Source organism: Etheostoma spectabile, chromosome 7, assembly GCF_008692095.1.
Source record: "Etheostoma spectabile isolate EspeVRDwgs_2016 chromosome 7, UIUC_Espe_1.0, whole genome shotgun sequence".
In the NCBI taxonomy this organism is placed as follows: Eukaryota; Metazoa; Chordata; class Actinopteri; order Perciformes; family Percidae; genus Etheostoma; species Etheostoma spectabile.
In genome coordinates, this window is record NC_045739.1 from 31094080 (window position 1) to 31119983 (window position 25904).

General features: G+C 41.0%; 2 protein-coding genes across 7 annotated transcripts in view; one reads left to right on the forward strand and one right to left on the reverse strand.

Moving 5' to 3' along the window:
* The first annotated feature begins 279 nt into the window (after window positions 1–279).
* On the forward strand, window positions 280–23258 carry ada (adenosine deaminase). Its single transcript, XM_032521309.1, has 11 exons — window positions 280–528; window positions 7004–7065; window positions 8101–8223; window positions 10267–10410; window positions 11809–11924; window positions 12446–12570; window positions 17010–17081; window positions 18337–18438; window positions 19252–19319; window positions 19465–19594; window positions 22438–23258. The coding sequence occupies exons 1-11, from the start codon at window positions 400–402 to the stop codon at window positions 22540–22542; spliced, it is 1176 nt and encodes a 391-aa protein (XP_032377200.1). The 5' UTR covers window positions 280–399; the 3' UTR covers window positions 22543–23258.
* Window positions 23259–23805: 547 nt separating this feature from the next.
* pkig (protein kinase (cAMP-dependent, catalytic) inhibitor gamma) overlaps window positions 23806–25904 on the reverse strand; it is a 30175-nt gene continuing 28076 nt past the window's right edge. For 4 of the 6 annotated variants that reach the window (XM_032521310.1, XM_032521312.1, XM_032521313.1 and 1 more), the window contains exons 2-3: window positions 25019–25200; window positions 23806–24472 (exon numbers count right to left, since the gene is read on the reverse strand). In XM_032521310.1, the coding sequence (XP_032377201.1) occupies window positions 24390–24472; window positions 25019–25172 (237 nt within the window). In that variant the 5' untranslated portion in view covers window positions 25173–25200 and the 3' untranslated portion in view covers window positions 23806–24389. The remainder of the gene's footprint in view (window positions 24473–25018; window positions 25201–25904) is intronic. The other 2 variants (XM_032521314.1, XM_032521315.1) reach the window with 1 other exon arrangement.

Consider the following 25904-nt stretch of genomic DNA (forward strand, 5'->3'; position numbering starts at 1 on the left):
GCCAAAAGTCTTTTTTATGTTGGCCTGCGTGTTTACGTAATGAATCTACCTCATATATGGGGAGGGATTTCAAAATATTTTTCCCCATGGTCATGAAGACTAAAAAATCCAATGTTTTGTTGCAGCCCTTTCGGTGTCCTACTTTAGTAACCGACTTTACTTGGTGCTCACCGGTTTGACATAATGAATTAGCCCGATAAAGCTCTCATCACATGGGTGCAAAGCTGCTGCCATACCGGGCCCTTAATCCTTCTACCTCCTGCGGTCTCCATGTGTACCTGCAGCTCTGTACAGCCCTTACAACACAGCACACCCTCCCAGCTTCTGGTACACTCCTGATAATAGCACTTTGTGGCTGCTTTTTTGCCCCTTTGATAAACGAAGGCGTGTCCCGGAGCCATGCATATAACAGCCAGACGAGCTGCGATTGGCTTCTGCTCCCCAGTCCTGAGCTCTCTGTGCACCAGCAGACTCCCTGGCACCATGGCCGAGCTCTCCTCCCAACAAGTGGTGTTCAACAAGCCAAAGGTACGTTATCAGCCGCCGGTAGACTGCAGTGTGAGCGTTATTCGGTTACATGGTATTACTGAATGGCGCGCTTTTCTTGATTTTACGCAGAGGAACATGTGGCTCCTTGGTTTTACGCATAAGGACTCCGTTAACACTCTTTGTGTTCTCTTGACAAGAAGAAGAATGGTTACAAATATAAAGAAAAATAAATCAAATGTCGGATTAAAAAACAACATTTACCGCTCTCGGTGTTGATCCCGGTAGTGGAACACGGAAGAATATGAATTTTTGCATATAGCCTACAGTTTGACATGTGACTACCGGCTTCAAACAAAAACCCAAACAAGACAGGATCCAGCAGTCAAGCAGCCCTGTGATGAATGAAATGAGCTTTTTCTATTTTATCATTCCCACTGCCATGCCGTGGAGCAAAGACATGAGTGGGATTCCTGAACTCGGATCGTGCTGTACAGCTCGTTCTGTATAATAATTACTAGGCTATAATAATAATAATAAGTGTGTATTATATTACCTAATAAGAATAATATTGCCTGAAGTCATGCTTGTAGGATGACGGCATGTGGTGGAAGAAGTAACTTCAGCAAAAGTACTAATACTGTACACACTGTTAAAAATGTTTCTTACTATGTAAGTATTATCAGGAAAAAGTATTAAAAGTAAAATACTCAATGTAGAAAATTCCTCTCATCTTAAAAAGTGTAAAGGATCCAAACAGCTGTGTGTTTAATGCTCTTATCATCTCAGCTGGACTTGTAGGCCCTTTTATTGTTAGCTGGTTTCTTTTATAGTAAAACAGAAGATTTCATAACTGCTTGTGTTTTGTGGGCAAAAATCTTAACATGTAAAGTAACTAAAGCTGTCAGATGAATGTAGTGGAGTAAAAAGTAGAATATTTTCTAAATGTAGAGTAGAAGTAGAAATTGGCATACAAAAAAGACAAGTATCTCAACATTTGTACTTAAGTACAGTACCTGAGTATATGTACTAAGTTACATTCCACCTTTAATTCATGGCAGCTTCTCCTCACGGGAACATGAAGACACAGTAACAGCACTTCTTACTGTGGTAGTTCTTTCATCAGCTGGCATAGAGACCACTGGCTGTCATTAAGTTCCACGTGCACGTCAGGCACACAGTGTGAAAGGTCATATTTTAAAAGGTACATTTACTGACTGGTGCCCTTTGGAGTCTTGGGGCTGGAGGTCACAGCTGATAAGAAGCCAAGACATTACATAGCCCACTGTACAGAGTGTGTGTGTGTGTGTGTGTGTGAGAGAGAGGAGAGAGAGAGAGAGAGAGAGAGAGAGAGAGAGAGAGAGTGTGTGTGTGTGTGTGTGTGTGTGTGTGAAAGAGAGAGAGAGAGTGTGTGTGTGTTTGTGTGAGAGTGAGAGACAGAGAGAGAGTGTGTGTGGTGCGTGTGAAAGAGAGAGAAAGAGGGAGAGAGTGTGTGTGTGAGAGAGAGATAGAGTGTGGGGGGGAGAGAGTGTGTTTGAGGGAGTGAGACAGAGAGAGAGAGTGAGTGTGTGTGTATTTGTGTGAAAGAGAAAGTGAGTGAGAGAGGGAGTGTGTGTGTGTGTGTGTTTGTGAGAGAGTGAGAGAGGAGAGTGTGTGTGGGTGTTGTGTGAAGAGTGAGAGAGAGAGTGTGTGTGTCTGTGGGTGTGGAAGTGAGAGTGTGTGTGGGTGTGTGAGAGAGAGGAGAGTGGTGTGTGTGTCTGTGAGAGAGTGAGAGTGTGTGTGGTGTGTGTGAGAGAGAGAGAGAGTGTGTGTGTGTGCTGTGAGAGAGTGAGCGAGAGTGAGAGTGTGTGTGGGTGTGAGAGAGAGTGTGTGTGTGTGTCTGTGAGAGAGTGAGCGAGAGAGTGTGTGTGGGTGTGAGAGAGAGAGAGAGAGTGATTACCTCCACTGAGGACAAACAGCTTCCTGTTTTATTAGAGGAAGATAAAAGCACGGCATGGCTAGCAGCTATTATCATTTTTATTTTTCTTATTCTTTTTTTATTGTTTCAAAAGTACCCTTTGTACATGCTCATAATTTGTTTAGTATCCACAAGTATATCGTTAGTATCCTGTTTACTTGTATTATTATATCAGATGTATTTACTCATTGTTGTTGTTTATATGTATGTTTGTGCTTATGCTTTGGCGACACAGATGGATTCTTTTGTCATGCCTATAAAGCAAGATGAAAATGAAATTGAAAAAAAATTGAGAGAGAGAGAGTGTGTGTGTGTGTGTGTGTGTGTGAGAGAGAGAGAGAGAGAGAGATCATAAATTGTAAAAGGAGATGGGGCTGCATGCAGAGATAATCTAATTAAATATTAATTTGCTGTGGAAATGATACCACTCATGGGGGTGTTGTCTGTTGCAGCAGCCAGCAGTTCCCCATCCATGCAGCCCACTATAGGACGGTTATTACAGTCAGTGTGTGTAATAAGTGGATTATTCTCGTTCTTAATTCATCTCCTGATTATTAACAGTGAGATGAGCTCATCACAAATTCATAAAATCCACATCTGACATCTTCAGCTGTCTGCTTTTTGTCCAACCGGCAGTGTAAAATGAATGAAGATGTTTCCCTAAACCCATGTCCTCACATGTCCTCACATGTCCTCACATGTCCTCACATGTCCTCACATGTCTGTCCACAACTCAAAGATATTCCGTTACCGAGGAGAGAAGAAACTAAAACATATTCACATTTAACAAGCTGGAATCTGAATAATTAATTATCAAAATAGTTGCCGATTAGTTAAATTTTTTTTTTACAGTGATACAAAACAGAGAGCAGCAGATCTTTGCATCTGAGAGAGTGGAACCACCACATATTTGGCATTTTTGCTCAACAAATGGCCTAAACGATTCATTAATTATGAAAAGAGTAGCTAATTAACTCTCTGCCGATCAACCAATCAGCTCTTTGCTTTCAGAGAGTTTCTGTTTTGGGACAACTGGATCAGATGAACGCTAATAACGGACAAATATAGACAAACAACGTTAAATCCGACATAAGTAGGGCTGCAACTACAGCTCTTCTTTTCGTTATTGATTCATTTACCAATTTTTTTTTCAATTACTCATAAGGTATACCAAAAACAAATCTAAAGCCCATGATGATGTCTCTAAATGTCTTCCTTTGTCCAACCAAAAGTCCAACCTATTCAGTTCACTATCACTTAAGACGAGGAAATCGGATGAACATTTTCTCTATTAATCAATTTATCACTTTGTGGGGGGAAAAAATCCAAACAGAAAAAGTGAATAAAAAGCCAAAACAAACTCTCCCAGATTGTTAACACTGGAGGGAAGGTGATTGGCACATCATAATATCATAGAAACAACTTTGCAGTATATTTGACAGTACATGCTGTACACAGGGATATAACAGATACCTTAGAGCCGCCATAATCCCAGGGGCCAGTCAGAACATACAGTACATAATAATTCATATATTCACTGTTCCATACTTACAGCCATTGAACACTGCATCAGGGAACACTTCCGTTATTTTATAAGATGTGCTCTCTTTTATTATTAATATAAGTTATTTGCTGCTTCCTGCCCATTTGCACTATTGTATATTGTATACTGTAGGTCCACACATATGTTTTAGGGTGTGTTGTCTTATGTATTTGGGAAACACCAAAGATAAATGTCCACTGTGGTGGACAATAAAGTAAATCAAATCAGATAAAAAAGCTAAAATGTTGCGTTTTGGTTTACAGGAATTTGGTGCCGTGCTTCTAATTCATTAAATACTGCATGAACATGCTATTTTGCGGCATCACTTTGACATTTTAGCATAAACTCTGATGTATGCTGTCTTCAACGTTTTTTAGGACCCCTGACAACATATATTATATAAAATGAAGTTGCATATTAAACTGGGCCTACAACAACTTCCAGGTGGCCTGAAGCCTTAATACATATCTTTTTAGTATAGAATACTAAGCTATTAAAATAGCCTAAAATTGTTGGTATGATTTCATAAATCCTTTTCATAATTTTCATAAAAAATGTGCTGTGTGTTTAACAATGTTAATCATACAGCAAATGTGGCACAGCAAATCCTTTGGATCGGCCCTTGATCTCGAGCTCCTGGTCCGTTTTTTGTCAGTTTGCAGATTATCTGTATTGGGCGTTTTATTTGTCTGATAACCGATAAAGTTAATGGATTAAAAAGCGTCCTGCTTTGTCTCCGCTCCAGCTCTGTGTCTGTCCCTCTGCTCCGGTTTCTCTCACCACGGAGTCGGACTTAATGTCCCCGCCCCCCCACTATCACTATCTGACTATTTTTACTGGGTATTATGTTGAACATTTCTCATTTATTATCACATGATATGTCATTTAGATGCTTTTATCCAAGTGACTTACAATTGCCATATATATCAATATATACACATATATATATGAGCAACTAGGGGTTAATATATAGATATAGATATATATAGATATATATATACTGTATATATACATAGGAGCAATTAGGGGTTAAGTGTCTTGCTCAGGGTTTGGTACATTGGTTGATGTATTGCTGTGGGAATCGAACCCCAATCTCCCATACCAAAGGCATGTGTCATATGCACCGCACCCTCACCACCACCCACCATTTTTTTTAATTACATCATTATTTATTATAATGCTTAAAGCATTCCAAAATCTTAATTTTGACTTTCATTTTCTCTTTCAGTCTAAATGCAAAGTGGTTCCAAGTATCAGTTATTGATTTTATTACCTACAAATAATCAGCATCCATATCAGTCGATCCCTATTTAGAATTAACTGTATCTGTGGGGGGGGGGCTATCATAGTGGCTATCGCCAGTAAGCAGTGGGGATTCAGATTTGCTAATAATATGCTGGATTCATGTTGAGACGTTTTCCCTTTTGTAAAAAACGTTCCAAAATGAAGAATAATTACCAGGGGGTCCCCAGTAGACTGACTCTGAGGACCCCCTGCTGAAGATCCCTGCTGAATATGAGGTACTACTATGTAGAACAGGAAGTGCTGCGTGTACTGAAAGAATTACAACAGGACATCCTGACGGTGCAGATGGGTTAGCAGGCTGTGAAGTGGCTGACGCGCCACCACATCGGGCTTTTAGGGGAAGAACATCAAAGTAAACAAAAGAGACAGTTTGCAGTAACACACATGACGTCTCGTTGTAAACACGCAATCTCGAGATTGTCTTTATCTTTCAGCACGCAGGCGCCCACAGCTGCTCGACGTGTACATGGTCTACGAAAGTAGCGAGGTGATATGAAAGCAGGTTGGAAAAGCAGTTGGTCATAAATATTTTTATCATCTTTTAACAGGTTATTACAGGGCATTTTGTTGATTATTTAATAAATCATTTGGCCCACACATCATCAGAAAGTAGTGGAAAATCACCCTTGATATCCAAGTGATCTCTCCCAGTCCAAGATGGTGTCTCCAACCAACATTATATTCAATTTACATTAACATCAAACAAAAAAAAAGTGGCAGATCTTCATATTTGTGGTTCTGGAAGCAGAGGATGATGAGTTTTTGCTTGAAAAATGACAACTGATTCATTCATTATCCAAATAATTTAGTTATAAAAGGCTGGTGGTTGATTCATTTTTCTTTTTCTAACAAACATGATCCAAATTTTGTACACATACAGTAGCTAATCATTCATGTTTTTATTGCACGCCTTTAGATAATGATAAAAAAGTGCACTGGAAGTTGAATGTGTGTCTAAAGGGGAACTTAAGTCCGGAAAATTCCCCAAAATAAAAAATAAAAAACATTTTCTCAGGATTTCTGTCCAGGCTCCGAAGCTTCATTGCATTTGACCACAGACTGAAGTTGTTTTTAACACTCAGGATTCAGGATAAAAATATCAATAAAGTTTAGAATAGCTTCCAGGCCAAAAGATTCATTTAACACTTCATTTATTAGCTCCACCAAAGAGGTTATTTTTTCAGTTTTCTGTCTGCGGGATTGTAGAAAAACTGCTGGCCTGATTTTTATGAAACTCGTGGACCAGTGTAGCATGGGCCAAGTGAGAAACATTACATTTTAAGGGGATCCAGATCACAGGGCGGATACACAAATAACTTTTCACTGTTTCACACGGCCTTGGCCGAGGTCTGCGCTCTCCGAGCTCCAGACTGATGAGGGAAGGCTAGGCCTCGCAGATTTATGGTTTCATCTGCCGGAATAAATCCCGGCCCACAGTGCTTGAAGGAGAGCCAGCAGAGAGCCAATCCATCTCCTCTGGCCTTTTCACCACTTGTTGCCCAGTCATGTGCACTGCATTAATGACGGGCTGGGTGAGGGTGAGGGCTCTCCGGCGGCTCTCTTTTTGAACCCTTTCCAGTATCTGACATGCTTCATTATTCTCCTCTAAACTAAAGTGGGCAATCCGACTCAGAAACATGGTCTTAATTATCGATTTGAAAGAAGAAAAGAAACATTTTAGCTGAGTTATTCATTATCTTTCTCCTCCACAGGTTGAGCTGCATGTGCACCTCGATGGTGCCATTAGGGTGCAGACTATTCTTGATGTTGCCAAGTAAGTTAGTTACGCCATAAGAAGATTATAAACTGTACTTGTGAATATGAATATTTGATAAAGTAAAATAGATAACTGATAAGTCGCCCGAGCAAGCGTATCGGTTGATATTAGGTCATTGCAGATATATTGCTCAGGCTTAGGAGGACCCGAAAAAAATTGCAGTAGTTCAGTAAATGCAAAACATTGTTGCCTTTAGAAAAGTTATAACCAACACCGTAGCACAGATTTGTTTTACTAACTGAAAAACATGTTCCCAACATACTGTATCTTGGTCACAATTCTTAAATAACCAAAATCAAAGGATTCTTCACTATGTGAATACTGTTTTTTGTTATCAGAGTTCATAGGGGGAACATTCTGTCCACCTTCTGACTCCCCTATTAGCTTGGTTTTGGTCTCCTCCAACCAGAAACTAAAATTTCCATCCCTAAGTCTGTCTCTGCCGCTAAGTGCTCCACAATGTTCCCCAGCCAGGTGCTAACGGTCTCAGCTTGTCGTTTGATGCTAGGCAGGTGGTGTACAGTATAGTGGGTTCATCAGAGTATTTTTTGCCAAAAACAATCTGCCTGCACCATCTGAACATGGCGCTAATGAGAGTAGTGCGGCTGAACCAAAATAATAAAGTTGCGGACCATGAAACCCAAACAATGAGCCGAAAGATGCTGAAACGCTCCGTATATTGTCATCTGATCCACTGGTAATATAAAAAAAAAATTAGAGCAGCTTTAATACTGCATTTTCCAAATATAATACAGCAATAATCTTACTTTCTCCCCCTATTTTTAAGATTATTTTTTGGGGTCTTTTCCCTTTATTTGATAGTGACATTGCATAGACAGGAAAGAGAGACGGGTGGGGGGGGGGGGGGGGGGTGGGGACACGCAGCAAAGGACTGCAGGTCGGATTTGCCCTTGGCTGAGTTAGAGGTTGCCCCAATACCCTTTTTCTTTTAAGATAGCAGAGCAAATCACGTATAGATTTAGAATTTGGGGTTTGAATGAAACAAAGAACACATTTACATTTTTTTTCTAGGAGACGCAACATCCGTCTGCCAGCAAATACGGTGGAGGAGATGAGGCAGACCATTATCGTCCAGGAGCCTGCCACCCTCACCACGTTCCTGGGCAAGTTCGAGGAGTACATGCACGTGGTTGCGTAAGTGCCGACTATGGGCCATAAGGTCTCCTATGATTTCATAATTACCGAAGGTGTTCTCCTTGCTCAGCAGGTGACAGGGAGTGCAAAGAACAAGACTTTGGAGTGATTAAGAGTCAGGGTCATCCCCTCTTTACTGTCACAGGGAGGTTTTTCCCTCAAAGTCTACCATGAGCTCAAAGTCCAGGCAGTTATGTGTCCAATTATGACACCAGAGTGTGTAGTACAGGTTGAAGGGCTGGGACGGTATTTTTTCACCATACGTGGCTGCCGATTCCATTTTTATTGCAATTTTCATGTATTGCAATTCTTGTGATTTTCTTTAACAAAACCAAAAGTTGAATAATACATTTCAAGAGACAAATAAATCATGAGAAATTTCTAAAAACTAATTGTTTTCTAAAAATAATGCACATCATATGTCAGTCAGTCAGTCTGATATTTATTTCATTTGTAAAAAAAAAAAAAAAACAGAATACATAACTTTGATTTTCTGAATTTTCTGCTTTCAAAAACAGATATGTTGTCAATGTCAGCGGTACTCTAATAACAGAAAATAAGTAGGTCAATCATTGTTAAAAAAAATATACATACTGTATATCCATTCTAGATATAAAAGTCGACACACATACGATTTTTGTTTTTCCCCCCCCTCCCCTAATAGGTTGTGATTGACGGTGGTGGGCTGGATTTAAAATGCCAGACATGCAGAACAGGACCACATAAGTTTAAGAGCTTAAGTATCAGCTTGGCAACCGAACTGAGAGGAGAGTAAAGTTGTTGAGGGAGCCTTTCCGGAGTCTTATATTTAGTCCTGCAGAGACCACATAAAGACCCTCCAGAGCCGTGAAAGCTTCCCACAATGCCGCTCTGTAGAGAGGCCGGACCGCAGCGCGCAGTTGTGCTGAATGGACCCTCTCGGATCGAGGCTCTTGAAAGCCGCGTGTGCTTCAACAACATGCGGAACTTGCTAGCTGAGTTCAGCTGATGTTGCATGAGCTCAGTGGGCGTGTGTGTTTGGGTGGGTGGGGGGGGGGGGGTTGTTAATGAGAGGACGCTGGAGAACAACAGGCATTCAGGCCTGTGGAAGTGCTGGAAGCTGTGTTGTTGTCCGTCATGTGACAGGATGCTGCTGAGTCTGAAGGGTATTGTCAGTAGGACTTCCATACTTTTTAGGCACCAACCAAATTGCCACCATAGTAGAGCTGGGCAACATATCAATATTATATCGATATTGTGATATGAGACAAGATATTATCTTATATTTTGGGTATCGTAATATGGCATAAGTGTTGTCTTATCCTGGTTTTGTAGGCTGCTTTACAGTAAAGTGATGTCATTTCCTGAACTTACCCAGGACTGTTGTAACTGTTCTATCATTGACCTTTACCCGCTTAGTCATTATATTCACATTACTGATGATTATTCATCAAAAATCTCATTCTCATTCTTATATTTTGTGAGAGCACCAATAGTCAACACTACAGTATTGTTGCAGTATCGATGTCAAGGTATGTGGTAAAACATATTGTGATATTTGAATTTCTCCATATCGCCCAGCCCTACTCCATAGTAAAAATGCCTTGTCATTCAAAACCATATTTTAATATGTTAATCTGTGGAAGTGGAAAGTATTTTTAATGAATCACTTTTTAATTTAAAATAAATCATTCTTTGATTTGTAAAGAAGAACATAACACAGAGTTTCTGCATTGGCTCCGTTTTGCTGGAAACAGATATGATGTATCGTATAAACTTAGCATATTTAGGGGGGATCATTGGTCAAATAAATAAATATTGATTCTAGGGTAAAGAAAAAATTTAAAAATCATTTTACATACTGAATCGATTATTTCCCCACCCATAGTGTAGGAGGTGTAAATGAAATGCATTATATCATATGAGTAATACTCTGTGGATGATCATATTGCTCATTTTGGAAGCCATCATTGTTTAGATGATGGATTAGCAATGACTAATGGTTTTATTAATACCGCTGAGATAAGAGCAAGTCATTTTGTGTTTTTCTTTGGTTTGTTTCAGTGGAGACAGAGAGGCCATAGAGAGGATGGCCTACGAGCTTGTGGAGGACAAAGCCAAGGAGGGAGTGATTTATGTGGAGGTCAGATACAGCCCACATCTGCTGGCTAACACTAAAGTGGATCCCATACCATGGAAACAGACAGAGTAAGGCTGAATCCCATTTCTCCATCTTACATCTTACCCCTTACCCCTTCCCCCTAGCCCTTGGCCCTTGAAACCAAGGGGTAAGGGCTAGGGGTGAAAACGTCCCCCTATGAAATGGGACACCACTCGGTTACATCACCATTCGGTATTGATCACAAACTTCCAAGATGCCGTCTCTGTCTGTCAAATGCGTGGGTTTTGACAACAGTGTCATGTGCATTTATCTATTTATGTATTTTATGTTCACTTTGGTGGTGCAGCAGATGTTCTTATCTGTGTAGTACTGTGTAGGTCTGTTTGTTGAACCCTTGTATTAGAAAGGGATTTATTAAAGGGACCCTATTTTCTTATGATTTTGTCTGTTGTGACTGATGAGAACATGAAATTGGTCCAGTATTTAGCACGACTGCTCTCAGGTTAATATTCTAAGTGTTTGACAACATGATGGAAAGGATCCCTACAGAGTTAGACCTTTTTGTTAAAGAGTAGGATCCGTTTTGGGTCGTCTTTCCACTGTTCCAACTACCACCCTCTGGTTTGGTGGAAATGAACCCATTTACATGTGGCTCTATACACGCTAAAAGTCTTGTTTATTTAAATGGAGTCTGGCGGGTTTGGCGATGGCGTCTGGTTAATCAAAAAGGTCTTTACTCTTTATTAACCCTCATGTTGTCCTCGGGTCAAATTGACCCGTTTTCCTATATCAATGTTCTTTTTAATTCCCCAAAATAACATGATTGATTCCACCCAACGCTCTTTGCCAAGTACAAATCTCTACTTTCATTAATTTTGGGACGTCTTAATCGATTTTATAGCATTTGAGAAACAAATTGAAGTGTTTTTGAAATAGTATTGAGTAAAAGTTGACATATTCCAGTCTGTGATTATCATCAACATCCATTCCTTTGATTTTAGTCTAAATAATTCCTAATTTCTGCTTTTCTAACTCAAACATTAGGTATAATTTCCTCTAAATGAGGTTTATTGACCATAAATTCCAAAAATAACTGTAAAACTAAAGTTAATAAGTGTTGAAAACGTAAAAAAAACGGACTAACATTGAACATAAATGTCAAAAGTGTGAGAAAAAAAAGGGACAAAAACGTAAGAATAGGTTAAAAAAATCGATAAAAAGCGTCAACAAAAGTTCAGATTTTTCAATTTCGACGGGAAGACAACACGAGGTTTAAAAAGGTCTCTCTCTGTAGGGATCCTTGTCATAGTATTGCCAGACACTTATGAATAATAATCTGAGCCGGTAACAGCGGTCTCGCTCAATACTGGACCAATTTTAAAGATTCTTGTTCACATGATGCATGGGGAAATAGGGTCCATGTTGGAAAATACAGAAATAACCCTTTAAGTTTGGCTCATTGCATGTTTTCTTTCTTCACTCAGAGGTGACCTGAGCCCAGACGAGGTGGTGCAACTGGTTAACGCAGGCCTCAGAGAGGGGGAGAGGGTCTTCAAGGTCAAAGCCAGGTCCATTCTATGCTGCATGCGTCACATGCCAAGTAATGACCTGTAACTGTTGTTGTAACATAAGCAGTGGCAGAGCCTGTAGTGATGAGTCTGTTGCAAAATCTGCTCTGCTCCATCTATGCAGCTGTTTCCTATGTGACCCAACAGCCAAGTGCAAACCAAACTTGTCATTACATCTCTTGCAAAGCATGCTGCAGTATCCCCAAGTGCTTACATCTTAATGGAGGAGACTTCCTGAACGACTGCAGGACGTCTGATTCGGTCATTACACTGTAGATGAGAAGTGCTATTTAAACCCTTGTGTTGTCTTCCCGTCAAAATTGAAAAATCAGCATTTTAGTTGATGCTTTTTATCGATGTTTTGAACTTATTGTCCTCTTTTTCTAACACTTTTGATCACTTTTCCAAGTCCAAGTCAAGTCAAATCACGAGTCCAAAATATAGCGACTCGAGTCTGAGTCCAGTCCACTTGAGTACTCCATCTCTGCATGTTGTGTGTGCGTGTTGTCAGGACCAACCTGTGTAGTAATATGTGTGTTTTTTTATTGTCCAGGCTGGTCCATGGATGTGGTGGAGCTGTGTAAGAAATATCAACACCAAGGCGTGGTGGCCATCGACCTGGCAGGGGACGAGTCCCTGAACTGTGAAGCCAACCCGGGACACAGGAGGGCCTACGAGGTGAGCGTGTGAGAACATGAACGCAACACCAGCTGTCATGGCCGCCTTTGTTAAATTACAATGGAGATTTAAAAGGCGGGTCTTGAGTACATTTTAAATGCAGCCTTACGTGCCAGACACATAACAATAACTGGTATAGTAACAACAGCGATAACGGAGCTCAACGGCAGCTTGGGTAGAGTGTTTTTAACCCTTTAATGTGTTTTTGAAAAAGCTTCTTTAAGCTTCTTTCTTTCTTACGTTGTCTTTCCGTCCACAACCCAACTTAAATCCAAACACTTTGTCACTTTTTTTGACGTTTTCTGCCATTTCTTATATTCGGTACCACCAAGTTATATTTTTTATTAATATTTAATTTATAGTGTGGGGAAATTACCACTAGGGTTTGAAACTTATTTTTGAATTCATGGTCAATAAATCTCATTTATATGAGTTTTGAAACGCTGAAATTAGGAATTATTTTTGATTACTAGTTTAGGTCAGAGATCTAGGGGGTCCTCAAGAGTCACTGCCAGGGGGGCCTCCAAATTATTGTGAATTTTTAAACGTTTTTTCAAAAACATGTCGTAACATAAATGCAACATATTGTTATCAAATATAAACCCCACTGATGACTGGCCTGTATGGTTGTCACTAAGATAGCCATCCACAGTGTAACATAAAAAGATGATTTATGAAATTATGCCAAAATTATTATTTTAATAGCTTAGTATTCTATGCAAATAAGGCATGTATAAAGGCTTTACACCGCCCTATACCTAATTGTAGGACCAGTTTAATACGCAACTTCATTTTATACATTATAGAGTAGGGGGTCCCCAGTTAAGGGGGACAGTCCTTGGCTTGAAAAACGTTGAAGACCCCTGGTTCCAAAATGCTATAAAATTAAATAAAAACAAAAGCAGCGAACTGATCTTTCATTTTACTTGCGAAGAGCTTTGCATGGAAACATCCGAGTTATGTTTTTGGCATTTAAGGAAAGTCAAATTTCTGTTAATTAAACTTTGAAAATGGATCAAATTTAGCCCGAGGACAACAGGAGGGTTAACAAGAAGTGTGATTGATGGAGGGAAATCGCTGACAGTGTAATTAAACAAGCAGACTCCTACCTTGGCATTAAAGCACAGTCATCATATTTTGTCATAATACCATATTGCATCATTATGAGGTTATAAAAAGTGTTTATAGCCACAGGCAGAGTCCACATCATGTACCCACCAGCTACATGCTGATGGAAGCATGGCTGCACTTTATTGCCCCAGCAACTTTCAGGAATCCTTAGAAAGAATGTGGAACTTTGAGGGCAGAGGGCAGATATGGCTCTAATGGTTATGGAGGGTTATGGTCCAGACCCAAATATCATCCAATAACTATTGGATGGATTGGAGTAAAGTATTTTAAAGACATTCATTGTCAGCAGAGGATGAAATGACTTTGCTGACGTTTCCTCTGGCACCATTTGGGGTTGAACTGTCCCGACAACTTTTAAATATGGATAACTTTTAATTATGGATTACCATAAAGGTTGGTGCAAATGTTCATGTCCCCCTTCAAGATGAATTATCCCAGCTTCGGTGATCCCTTAATGTTTCATCTCACACCATCATCAGGTCAATGTGTGTATTTTTACAAAACTGGGGTTTTATTAACAAACTACAATCCCATCATCCTCAGCTGTACTGTACAGGTTCAATGCTGATTTGCAAATGTCAATTTTTTTGGCCTGGGCTGGTTAACAAAGTTGTATTTTATTCTGAAGTCTATTAATCTTATTTAACCCTCATGTTGTCCTCGGGTCAAATTTGACTTATTTTCCAAGTTTCTATGTCAAAAATCTGGGTTTGTTTCAACCAAATCGCCCAAAAATAACTTGAATGGTTTCAAACACAAATCAGGCTGTGATTATCCATCAGCATACTGATTTAAACTATTACTTAAAATAATTCATATTTTCTGGGTTTGTTAAATCAAACATTTGGTACAATTTAATATGAACAAGGTTTATTTACCATGAATTCCATTAATAGATAATTTACTCATTCAGAGGGAAATTGTAGGCATCCAGTAGCTTAGAGAACCATAACACACATTATTTCACATACATAGAAATCAAAAATCAAATTTAAAGAGTTAACAATTTGTGAAGTGAATACAAAGGCCTGGCATGGAGTGACCATGTGATGCAGTGGTGGTAGTGCAAAAGTGAACAGTGCAATAGCTTATTATTAAAAAGGAACTATGACTGTGAAAATCCAAGAATGTAAACATAATAGAATTGCTTGACAAACACGAAATAATATACTTATATAACAAGGAATAAGTTATTTAATTAATTTATACTCTATTGATCCCTATGGGGAAATTACAATTTACACAATTGTTGTTATTACACACTACACACAGGCCTGAACTACACACACACACACACACACACATGCTCAGTACCTATACATGCACTACTGGAGAGATGTCAGAGTGGGGGGGCTGCCAGTGCTGAACCAGCGGTTGGTGCCTTGCTCAAGAGCACCTTGGCAGTGCCCAGGAGGTGAACTGGCACCTCTCCAGCTACCAGTCCACACTTTGTACTCTGGTCCGTTTCGGGGACTTGAACCAGCAACCCTTAACTCCCTATTGCCACCCCCTGATAAGAAGTAAATAAGTGTAAAACTAGTGGTAATACGTTAAGACGTAACACAGAATCGGGGGCTGGGTATGTCAAAAAACGGGAAAAGTGGACAGTGTTGTTTTTTCCAAGAAAAATGGACCAGTTCCTGAAGTATACAGGGTCCTCAAGTGAAGAGGGCCCACAAACGGTAGCCTAGCTGTGGATGTCGGGAGGGGCCCACAGAGAACGCCTCCTGTATGTACAGGGTCAGGACTTTGTGCTACGCCCCTGATAAACGTTACAGATGAAGAGGACTTAAATGTCTTTATCTGTTATCAACGCAGTACTGCAGTAAAACCCAAAACCCTCAAACCTATTTCCTCCTAAGCACTGACAAAAAAAAATAATCATATTTGGTTCCCAGCCAGCATTTATTGATCAACTCAGAGAAAACCACAGTAAGTAATCAATTTAGCCTGTCAGACCATAACGAATGCGGCAGATTAATCAGTTAAAATGCTACAGCGCTGGACGTGGATCAAGGCTCACCTGAAATGAACTGCGTGGATAAAGGATGGGGGGGGGTGGTTGGTAACCATCTATGGAAACAGGGGTAACAAACGTGATGATTCTGTTATTTCGTAATATTCTTCCATTCTAATTGAGAGTGGAGGTATTGTCCGGCGTTACTAGACCGCTGATGATTGGTATTGGTCATAATTCCTGATGCCATGTTGTATGTTGGAGGTGTGCCGCATGATTACAGGTTAATCATGAGGGCGAGTCTGTCAGACATTAACACTGTATGGCAATGAAGGTGACAAACAACTGACCATACCACAATGGGTGTGTTTTGGGAAGGTGATGCAGGCACAATGAATTGAAACATGCGGTTGTAAATGTGTGTGTGGGGAGCGTAGTCGTGGTGTTATGTGTACGATGTAGGTGTGTTGTTGTGCTGAGTGTGAGTGACAAAGAGCTTTCAGGGTGTGTGTGTTCGGGAGTGATTGTGAGGGCACAGGCTTGATGTGGTGTGTTGTGTGTGTGTGTGTGTGTGTGTGTGTGTGTGTGTGTGTGTGTGTGTGTGTGTGTGTGTGTGTGTGTGTGTGTGTGTGTGTGTGTGTGTGTGTGTGTGTGTGTGTGTGTGTGTGTGTGTGTGTGTGTGTGTGTGTGTGTGTGTGTGTGTGTGTGTGTGTGTGTGTGTGTGTGTGTGTATACTATCTATCTATCGCCCAAAATTGTTCATACCCCTGGCAGATTCTGACTTAAAGTCGCTTTTTTTCAACCAGCAAGTTGTTTTTTCTTGATTAGAAATGACACAGGCGTCTCCCACAAGATAATAAGACAATGTACAAGAGGCATCACTGTGGAAAAAAAGTGTGTGCCATGTCTAAAATTATTCACACCCTTTGCAAACTGTCACAGTCTATGGGAAAATCCAAAGATACCATATCAAATACCAGTCCAAATAGTCCAGTCTGTTCTAAAGCATCCTAATTACCCTGGAGTTCAGCAGGGTTTTGTGGCTCTTGTACTCCTTTCGGTTGGTTTTGTGTGTATTAATACAGTTTTTACTTTATACACACACAGAAAATAAAGAGCTGGGTGACCGTGAGGAGCTATTCACTGAATTTGACAAAACGTGTATTGGATTCACATCACTTCCTGTACCTTTAAGTGTAGCTCCAAGTACCAACGCAAACAAAGCTGCACAAACCCTGTCCAAATGGTAAATGGGACCTCACTAGGTGATGCAGTGTAGCAGATGTGAGAACCAGATGTTTGGCTGTGTTGTTTGCTTCCTCACGTCTTTTCTGATCGATGTTGTTGACAGGAAGCAGTGCATTGTGGGATCCACAGGACTGTTCACGCAGGAGAGGTGGGCCCGCCGTCTGTAGTGAAGGAGGTAAGCCGTTCAACAATAACACCAGGGTGTTATGGGAGGACTTATTTGCTACAGCAATTCAACTAAACAATGAAGTCACGCACTGAGAACAGATATTAGTAAACGGTTATTACAGGCAGAGAGCCAACAGAAACAAGAAGTCTGAGTGGGAGATTCCAGTGGACAACATATACACAAAGGAGCCCACAAGCACATACGTGTGTAGGGCTGGGTTAACCAATGATTCAAACGATTTGATTCCGATTCCCAACATCCCGATTCGATTACATTTCCGATTTAGATCAATTAGGTTAAGGATCTTTCAGTAATAATACCAATTTACCTTGGATATAAAAGAATACCTAGGTAAGGACTACTAGCCAGTCAGAAGCAGAGTATGAGGCCCTGACAGTACCTAGGTAAGGACTACTAGCCAGTCAGAAGCAGAGTATGAGGCCCTGACAATACCTAGGTAAGGACTACTAGCCAGTCAGAAGCAGAGTATGAGGGCCCTGACTACGTAGGACTACCAGTCAGAGCGAGTATGAGGCCTGACAGACCTAGGTAAGGATACTAGCCAGTCAGAGCAGAGTATGAGGGCCCTGACAGTACCTAGGTAAGGACTACTAGCCAGTCAGAGCAGAGTATGAGGGCCCTGACAGTACCTAGGTAAGGACTACTAGCCAGTCAGGAGCAGAGTATGAGGGCGTGCTATGCTAGCAGCTAACCGAGCATTATAACGTGTGTTACAAAGTGATGCACACGGAGTTTGGGCTTTTTCACTTTTTAAACATATAACATGCACAAAATAGATGTTTAACACAATAAAGGAAAGGGGAAAAGCCAAAAAGCATAATATGAGCACTTTAAAAAATTGATTTGTGGATATAGTTATTCAATATCAGATCAATCAAACTGATTATTTTATCCCAGTCCTTGGTCCGCATCGGATCATGAGACCAGTGAGGATTCACACCCCTAGTATAGATGTATTATTATTATTTTCTACTGTTTGTGTCCATCTCAGCTGCTGTGTCTCAGCCATAGACCGTTTACAGTCAACGCTCTCAAGTATAATTTAGTTTATCGTAAGAATGTCTCACATCCATTACAAGAGACCGCTCTATGAGGAAGCCATCCGTCAAAGTGACAGTTCAGATCTCGAGTTGCAAGTTTAGAAATAGTCGGCGGGTTCTGCTGACATGTATAACACGGAGGGATTTCTTGCATGCTTGATAACATGTTGCCTCGTGACCCCTTGTCCTGATGCCTTCAGGCCGTGGAAGTGCTGAAAGCTGAACGGATCGGCCACGGGTACAGAACACTGGAGGACCAAGCTCTGTACCAGAAACTGCTGGCTCAGAACATGCACTTTGAGGTAAGGAATTATCCAAAATGATCACCATTGTCATCAAAATGCTGCATCACCAATATAATTATTAATCTCTGCAAAAATGTGCCATCCATGTTCATCCACATACTTATCAATTTAATTATGACAGAGTGGGATTGTTAACCCGCATGTTGTTCTCGGGTCAAATTGACCCGTTTTTCCTATATTAATGTTCTTTTTAATTCCCCAAAATAACATGATTGATTCCACACAACGCTCTTTGCCAAATACAAATCTCTACTTTTATTAATTTTGGGGCGTCTTATTCAATTGTATAGCATTTAAAAAAACAAATTGAAGTGGTTTTGAAATAGTAAAAGTTGACATATTCCAGTCTGTGATTATCATCAACATCCATTCCTTTAATTTTAGTCTCAATAATTCCTAATTTCTGCTTTTCTAACTCAAACATTAGGTATAATTTCCTATAAATGAGGTTTTATTGACCATAAATTCCAAAAATAACTGCACAACTAAAGTTAATAAATTAGTGTGACATAGTGTTGAAAACATCAAAAAAAAAGGGAAAAACATTTAAAAAAGGGGACAAAAATGCAAGAAAAAGTTTAAAACATTGACAAAAAGCATCAATAAAAGTGTTGATTTTCAATTTTGACGGGAAGACGACACGAGGGTTAACCAGGAAATATAGAAAGATAGTATGAATGAATTATTACAGTCTCTACCAGGAGGAACAGAGGGATACGCTGCCCTCTAGGGGAGCCTCTGGCATCACACCTGGAAGAAGAACATGGCAGTAAGGGGGTTCCTCAGAGTTGTCTGCCGTTCTGCTTGCAGATGTGTCCTGTTTCCAGTAAGCTGACAGGTGCCTGCGACCCAGACTTCACCAAGCATCCTATCATCAGGTGAGCTGCGTTGGTAGTACATGGGATCATTGGGATCAATATCTATCCATCTATCTATGACTGTCACAGTCTGGTAATTAACCTGCATTAAAGTAGAATTGGGGGCTTAAGTCATGTTTGGATTTCCATCCCTTCCTTTGTTCAGGTTCCGGGAGGACAAGGCAAACTACTCCCTGAATACAGACGACCCGCTGATCTTCAACTCCACCCTGCTCCTCGACTACAGCACCGCGTACAACCACATGGGATTCACCGAGGACGAATTCAAACGACTGGTGAGATCAAATGCATGACTAATTTCAGCAGTGGTTCACGGGATGAAAGCGTTCGAACATGGTTTGAGATGACAGCATGGGGCAAACATGCCCCGTGCATGGTTGCTAATTAAAGCAGGAACAAAAGCCGACATGAAAGAAGCCATTACTTCTTTTTTGGAGTCTTGTCAGCGCTGTGAAGTTGCCATGCAACCAGCGTGGCTAGCTGTTCCGGTTTTCCTGGTTCCGGTATTTATGCAAAGCTAAGCCAAGCTCCGGCTGTAGGGGTGAATTACGCGTTGCTATGGACTGCGGTTCTAGGCAAGACCCGATCCAATCAAGTTTTTAAAGTGCCCATATTATGAAAATCACTTTTCCTGGGATTTGGGGTGTTATTTTGTGTCTCTGGTGTTTCCACACACATACAAAAACCATCCATGGTGTTTGGAGTGAGATCTGGTTTCTGAGTGTCCTCTGTCTTCAGTCTCTCACGGCTTTCTACGTCACTAGAGACGTGGTGGCTAACCGTAGCATGCTAGCTCGTTCTCAATGGAAAACACTGCTAAAACAGCCACTAGTGGACCATAATCTCCAAAAGAACTACTTCTTGTCCCTGTTGTGCAGGTATTCCACAAGTGGCCCTGGTCTAGAAGAGAGAGTTGTGCATGTGCAGCTCCCAACAAAGATAGTATAGAAGTGAGATGTCTCACTCTGGAGCTAAAACAGAGACCTAAAAACACAGAGTGAAAACAAAAATATGGTGTTTTTTGAAAATTAAACCATGGAAACTTATTCTGGTAGAACCTCAAAATACAATTATGAGCCTGATAATTAGCATGATGAACGACAAATAACTTCCTTAGCCTTCCCTTACGTGCTGACAAAATGTTCAAGCCTTTAAGGTGAGGATACAGGAAACTTATCGGGTTCCGTTACCTTGAGCGAGCATGGACGCCTGGCCAATCGTAGCGCATGAATGCTATGGAAGGGCGGGTCTTGCCTAGAACTGCAGAACTGGGTAATACATAAATTACCCATCACTTTGGATTGTGTGATCAGAATCAGAATCAGCTTCGTTTGCCAGGTATGAGGACACATACAAGGAATTTTTCTTTGGAGCATCGTTACTCACAATGTGCTTACACACACACAACAACAACCAAACAAAATATACACACTAATATATACACAATATATACATTATATATCATCATCAACATCATAATAGATTAAGTTGAGCTTCAAAGATTTGTTGTCACGGTCATTTTTTGTTATAAGATACACGATTGAATCCGCTGTTTCTGACTTTCTTCAGTTCAATACTACGTTCAGTCTGATCAGTCTGCTTCAGTTCAGTTCAAAACCAGCCCATATGAGCTCTGTTTACAGGGTTAATAGCCCAGCAGCCTACTAATTGTTACATTTATCACATCGTGATTGTTTCTGTGGATTTTCAGTCTTTTAATGAGCTTTTAAAAACGATGGAGTAACATACTGTGATTCATGGCTGAGCTGACAACTCTCCCAGTCACCACTGAGAAGCTCCACTACAAGCTTCTACTTCTGTCCGTAACCATGGTGATTCAGTTCAAAGATTCAGTGCTGAAGATTTGTTGTCCGTACCAACCGGTGGCTGTCAGCGTCAGATACATCGAGAAAAAAAACAAACACCCTTTGGCGTGTGTGTAGAACGCACCAAGGAGAGCAGCAGCTACGGCATTAAGACGCTAACACTAGCGTGTAGTATGACAGCCTGAAAATCTGTCTAGAGAGGTTGGCTTGGGGTGGGGTGGGGGGGGGAATGGGTCAAACAACACAGGACTTTCACCCAGGAGACCGGGGATTGTGTCCCGCGTGTCACGTTTCCTAATCCCAACCATCTTTATATTGCTTAACTGTCTCATTCTTCTATTTCTAAACCCAACCGTCGTTTTCTCTTTTCCTGAACCCAACCACCCCGTTGTTATTTTCCTAAACCCAACCGTCGTTTTCTCTTTTCCTGAACCCAACCGCCCCGTTCTTGTCCCGGGTGTCATGGAAACGTAAGCCCACCCACAAGCATTTCCTTAACCTAACTGCATCAAAAGTGACGCTTTCAATAGCCCCGCATTCAGATATGACGCTAAAGGAGACTTTTAGCGCCAATAACAACGCCAAAGGCACCTGACCAATGGGAGTGAGGATGTGTTGTCCCTACATGCACTGAACACCTCCCGTGGGCATGATCTTTGTTACCTTTGTACTAAAGGTTAAAGGTTGGACTAGCACAAACGTGGTATCAATCTTCTAATCTAACTCTCAACAAGAAAGCAAATAAATGCATTTCCCAAATTGCTGAACTATTCCCAAAGGCCCCATATTGTAATAAGTGAGATTTCCATGTCCTTTTTTTTTTAAATTATAAAGCAGGTTGACATGCTATATAAATACATTTTTTTAAATGCTTAATCCACGGAGAAATGCACACTGTTTGTATTCAGTCTTTAAACGAGCTGTCTAGACTTCTGTGCGGTCGTGATGTCACAACTATACTATATATAGATGGAAAGTGCCGCAACAGTGCTGATACAGTCATTCCCTGACTGCAATGACGGTGCATGGACTCAGAGAATGCTGATGCAGAAGACACAGAAATCCTGACCAATCAGAAAAGAATGGGCTTTTTTAAAGAGACAGGTGCTAAAACGGAGCATTTTAGACAGAGGGTGAATACAGGTATAATCAGACATGCAGTATGAAAGGAACAAGTTTTTTTGACCATTAAAGCATGTACACATGTTCTAGTAGAACCCCCCAAATACTAGGAGGAATCTGAAAATCAGCATGATATGGGGCCTTTAAAGTTAACTTCTTGTGCCTTACAGAACATCAATTCTGCAGAGTCGTGCTTCCTGCCTGAGGAGGAGAAGATAGAGCTCGTCAGGACATTGCACGAGGCGTATGGGATGGTAAGCAGCACTGCCTTTTAAAAGGGAATGAAGAAGGAAGTCTAAGGAGGAAATGTGACCTAACCCAGGGTCCAAATCCATATCAGATACGCCGTTTATCATATAGCTGCTGCCTTCCCCTCACATATTCTGTACATTACCAGCTTGTGTTTTCCATCTAAGATATGTTTTAATACTTCAGTGTACAGTATCCAGAGGATGTCACGGTGCTCGGCACGCTGCAACAAAAGGGTTTTGTTTTTATGACGCATATTTTGTTCATATAAAACACTCTGGATACATGGTTTTATCTTGGGTTTACTTCATGGTGTCATTAAGAGAATCAGGGCTTTTGCACTTTGTCAGCATGTAAGGGGATATAAGGAGGTTAATTGTCGTTAATCTTTGGGGTAAAGCACGGGGGGGGGGGGGGGGGGGGGTTTACCGTTGTTTGGTGTAAGGGAACCCAGTGTCAGAAATGTGTGTGTGTAAAACTGTTAAAACAGCTCAATACCAAAAGTTCAGTCTTATGTTTGAACAGTAGGGGGCGCACCATGGCCACCTACATGAACAAACCAGATGACTAAATGTGGCTTTGTATTTCATTATTACTCCAAAGGCTTTTGATGTACATATTTATTTTAAATATTTTTTAGTTTTTCATTCACTAACAAAAAAAAAAAAACATTTGTAAGAATCACATTTATGACACTTATAAGAGCATCTTTTGACCATAATAAAAGCTATAATATAATGAATCTGCAGCCTGTTTCTTTATGCCTATAATCTACAGTAATTTCAAATATCCGTGCATGCATGTATCCTCATTATAATATAAGGTCACTTAAACACACAGCTTCTTAAGTAATTACTAAAGACGGAATTAGCTCAAGCCTGACACTGAGATAAAAAGAATCAGCCTTACAGATCTGTTTCTATATAGATATATATCCTTATATATATATATATATATATATATATATATATATATATATATATATATATATATATATATATATATATATATATATATATATATATATATATAATAAGAGATATATATCTCTTTCTCTGTAGTGATGGTGAGGTGGAAATGTAAACACTGGCTTCCTGCAGCCAGGCTAATGTACACAAAAAGCTGCATTCAATAATATTTATGGCTGTGGAAGGACTCAGCGAACCGAACCCATTAATCCCGTTTGACTCAGCAGCTCCTCCGCCCGCAGCGTTCGACAGAAACCTGCAAATTGCCTCGTGTGAAAAGCGAATTACGCTCGCAAGCATAAAACACAAATGTGACAGTAATTCATACGTTTTTTTTTATTACACAAAGAAAATTGCTATCACAAAGTTATCACCGAACATTAAGCAATAAATATGAAGTCCGTACACAACAGTATGATGGCGACTATGTTTCGTTACTGAAAAAGAAAAAAAGGACACGAACACACACGCATACATAGAAAGAAAAACTGACAAAACGGATGATTATGGATACCTCTACGACACAGCTCCATATTCAGGTTGGAACAAATGTTTCGAGTGCTAGAAATGAATTACGCTCGGTCCATCTTCACAGACGTAAATGCAGGGTTTTCTGTGCTTTCTTCGTCTCGTCGGGAATATAAATGACCAACAGAGAATGAAGCAAGAGAGCAGCATCTAGGCTGTCCCCTCTACAACCAGAACAAATGAGAAGGCGTCCATCTGGGCCGCTGAAGCTCCAAACAGGCTGGCAGTGAGCGAAGGTGTCCTCGTGTCCACGTGGGACAACCGATATACACTCTCTTTCCTTTCTCCATGTCTCTCAACTTTCACTTGCTTCCTGTCTACTTTGCACTCCTTTGATCGGGCCTCCCCCCCCTCCCCCCTTCGGCCTCTGGATGAGTTTAGGATGGGCCTCCGCCTCCCTGGGCATCTTGGCTGGTGGAGCCCTCTGCCTCAGTGGCTGGGGAGGCCCCCGGGTCTCCTTCTGGAGAAAACAATATGGGGTGGCGGGGGGGGGGGGGGGGGGGGGAAATCAGTCAAAGATGTGTGTATATTACTAAGCTCAAAAGTGGTTTGGCATTGCTGACAGTGGGAAATAAATCTGCTTTCAGGCTCCCAGAAAGAAAATAATAATGAGGAAGGAACTACAACTTCCTGTAGCAACACAGTGCCAAGCATGTTGGGAGATTATTGCCAGATTTGCGGCTTCCCACCAGACCAGCGTTAGCAATTTGATTTACAGGCGTCAGATTGGGTGTAATGTCATGGGATACTTGTCTTTGTGACTGTCAAGAAAGGCCATCACAAACAATGCACTAGTACTAGCATTTTGTCAGAATACAGCATTGAAAATCTGCTTTAATAAATCTTTTTAAATGTGACTGAAGGGGACAATGATATCGTTCATCGCAATTATTTCTGAGACAATTACTTGTACAGCAACATTTGGAATTGTTACAGCTCTAGTGAATGGCATGCTCAAATGCTTTCCCACTGGGTTCCCCGTGTACCCGACGGTGGGTTTACTGACCTGCAGCCTTCAGGTCCATCTCTGCCAGGTCTTTGGTGAGTTCACTGGTGCTGGCCGCTGCCTCCCCCTTCCCGGCGATGTCGGGCACTGCGTTCCTGCGGCCTGTGCGATCACAGTTGATAAAGTCTGAGTACGACGTCTCCACGTCCATCATCTGTCCATGACCAGCGCTCTCATTACACCTGTCGAGGAGGAGGGGGGGGGGGGGGAGCAGATAAATCATGCTGCTGTCCATCTCACTTCAACGGTCTGCAGGACCCGTGGGAGGACCCTTCACTGTGTGTTGTGAATTTCTACGTCAGGAGAATCCATGTGACACGCAGGAATACAGACTAAAGACTGTCACCTAGGGACGCACAATGCATGAGGAGAGGGAGGAGAGAGGGGGGGGGGGGGGGGGGGGGGGGGTGTTCAGATGCATTTCCACCACCTGAAACGCCGACAGCAACTGGGAGAGTAGGACCAAAAATAAGAATGAAGGTGTTAATAATTCCAATTTCTGCACAGAATTGTAATTTGCTAATAGGTAGTCCTGTTTACGTCAGGAAAAACTAAAAAAACAGACCCAATCTCTCACAGCTCTCACATAGAGATGTTCCAGCACCCGAAAAACCTGCAATACTGTCATTGGTATTGAAAAGTACTGTAGTATTTGCATTAGTCGATACCACGTAATTTATCCCCGGAGAAAATCTACTTTTAAAGTAGTTTATTTATGTTCTTTTTCCGTTATGACTGACTGTCAAACTGGAGAATATTTTAAAAAAGGTGGTGTTTGTGTTTGTTTGGGGGCTGTAAAGAGCTTTGATCAATATGGAAAGAGCAAAAGAGCTTGAAACCGTTCAAAAGGACAAGCAGTGGCGCAGCCAAAAAGCACCCCGGCTAA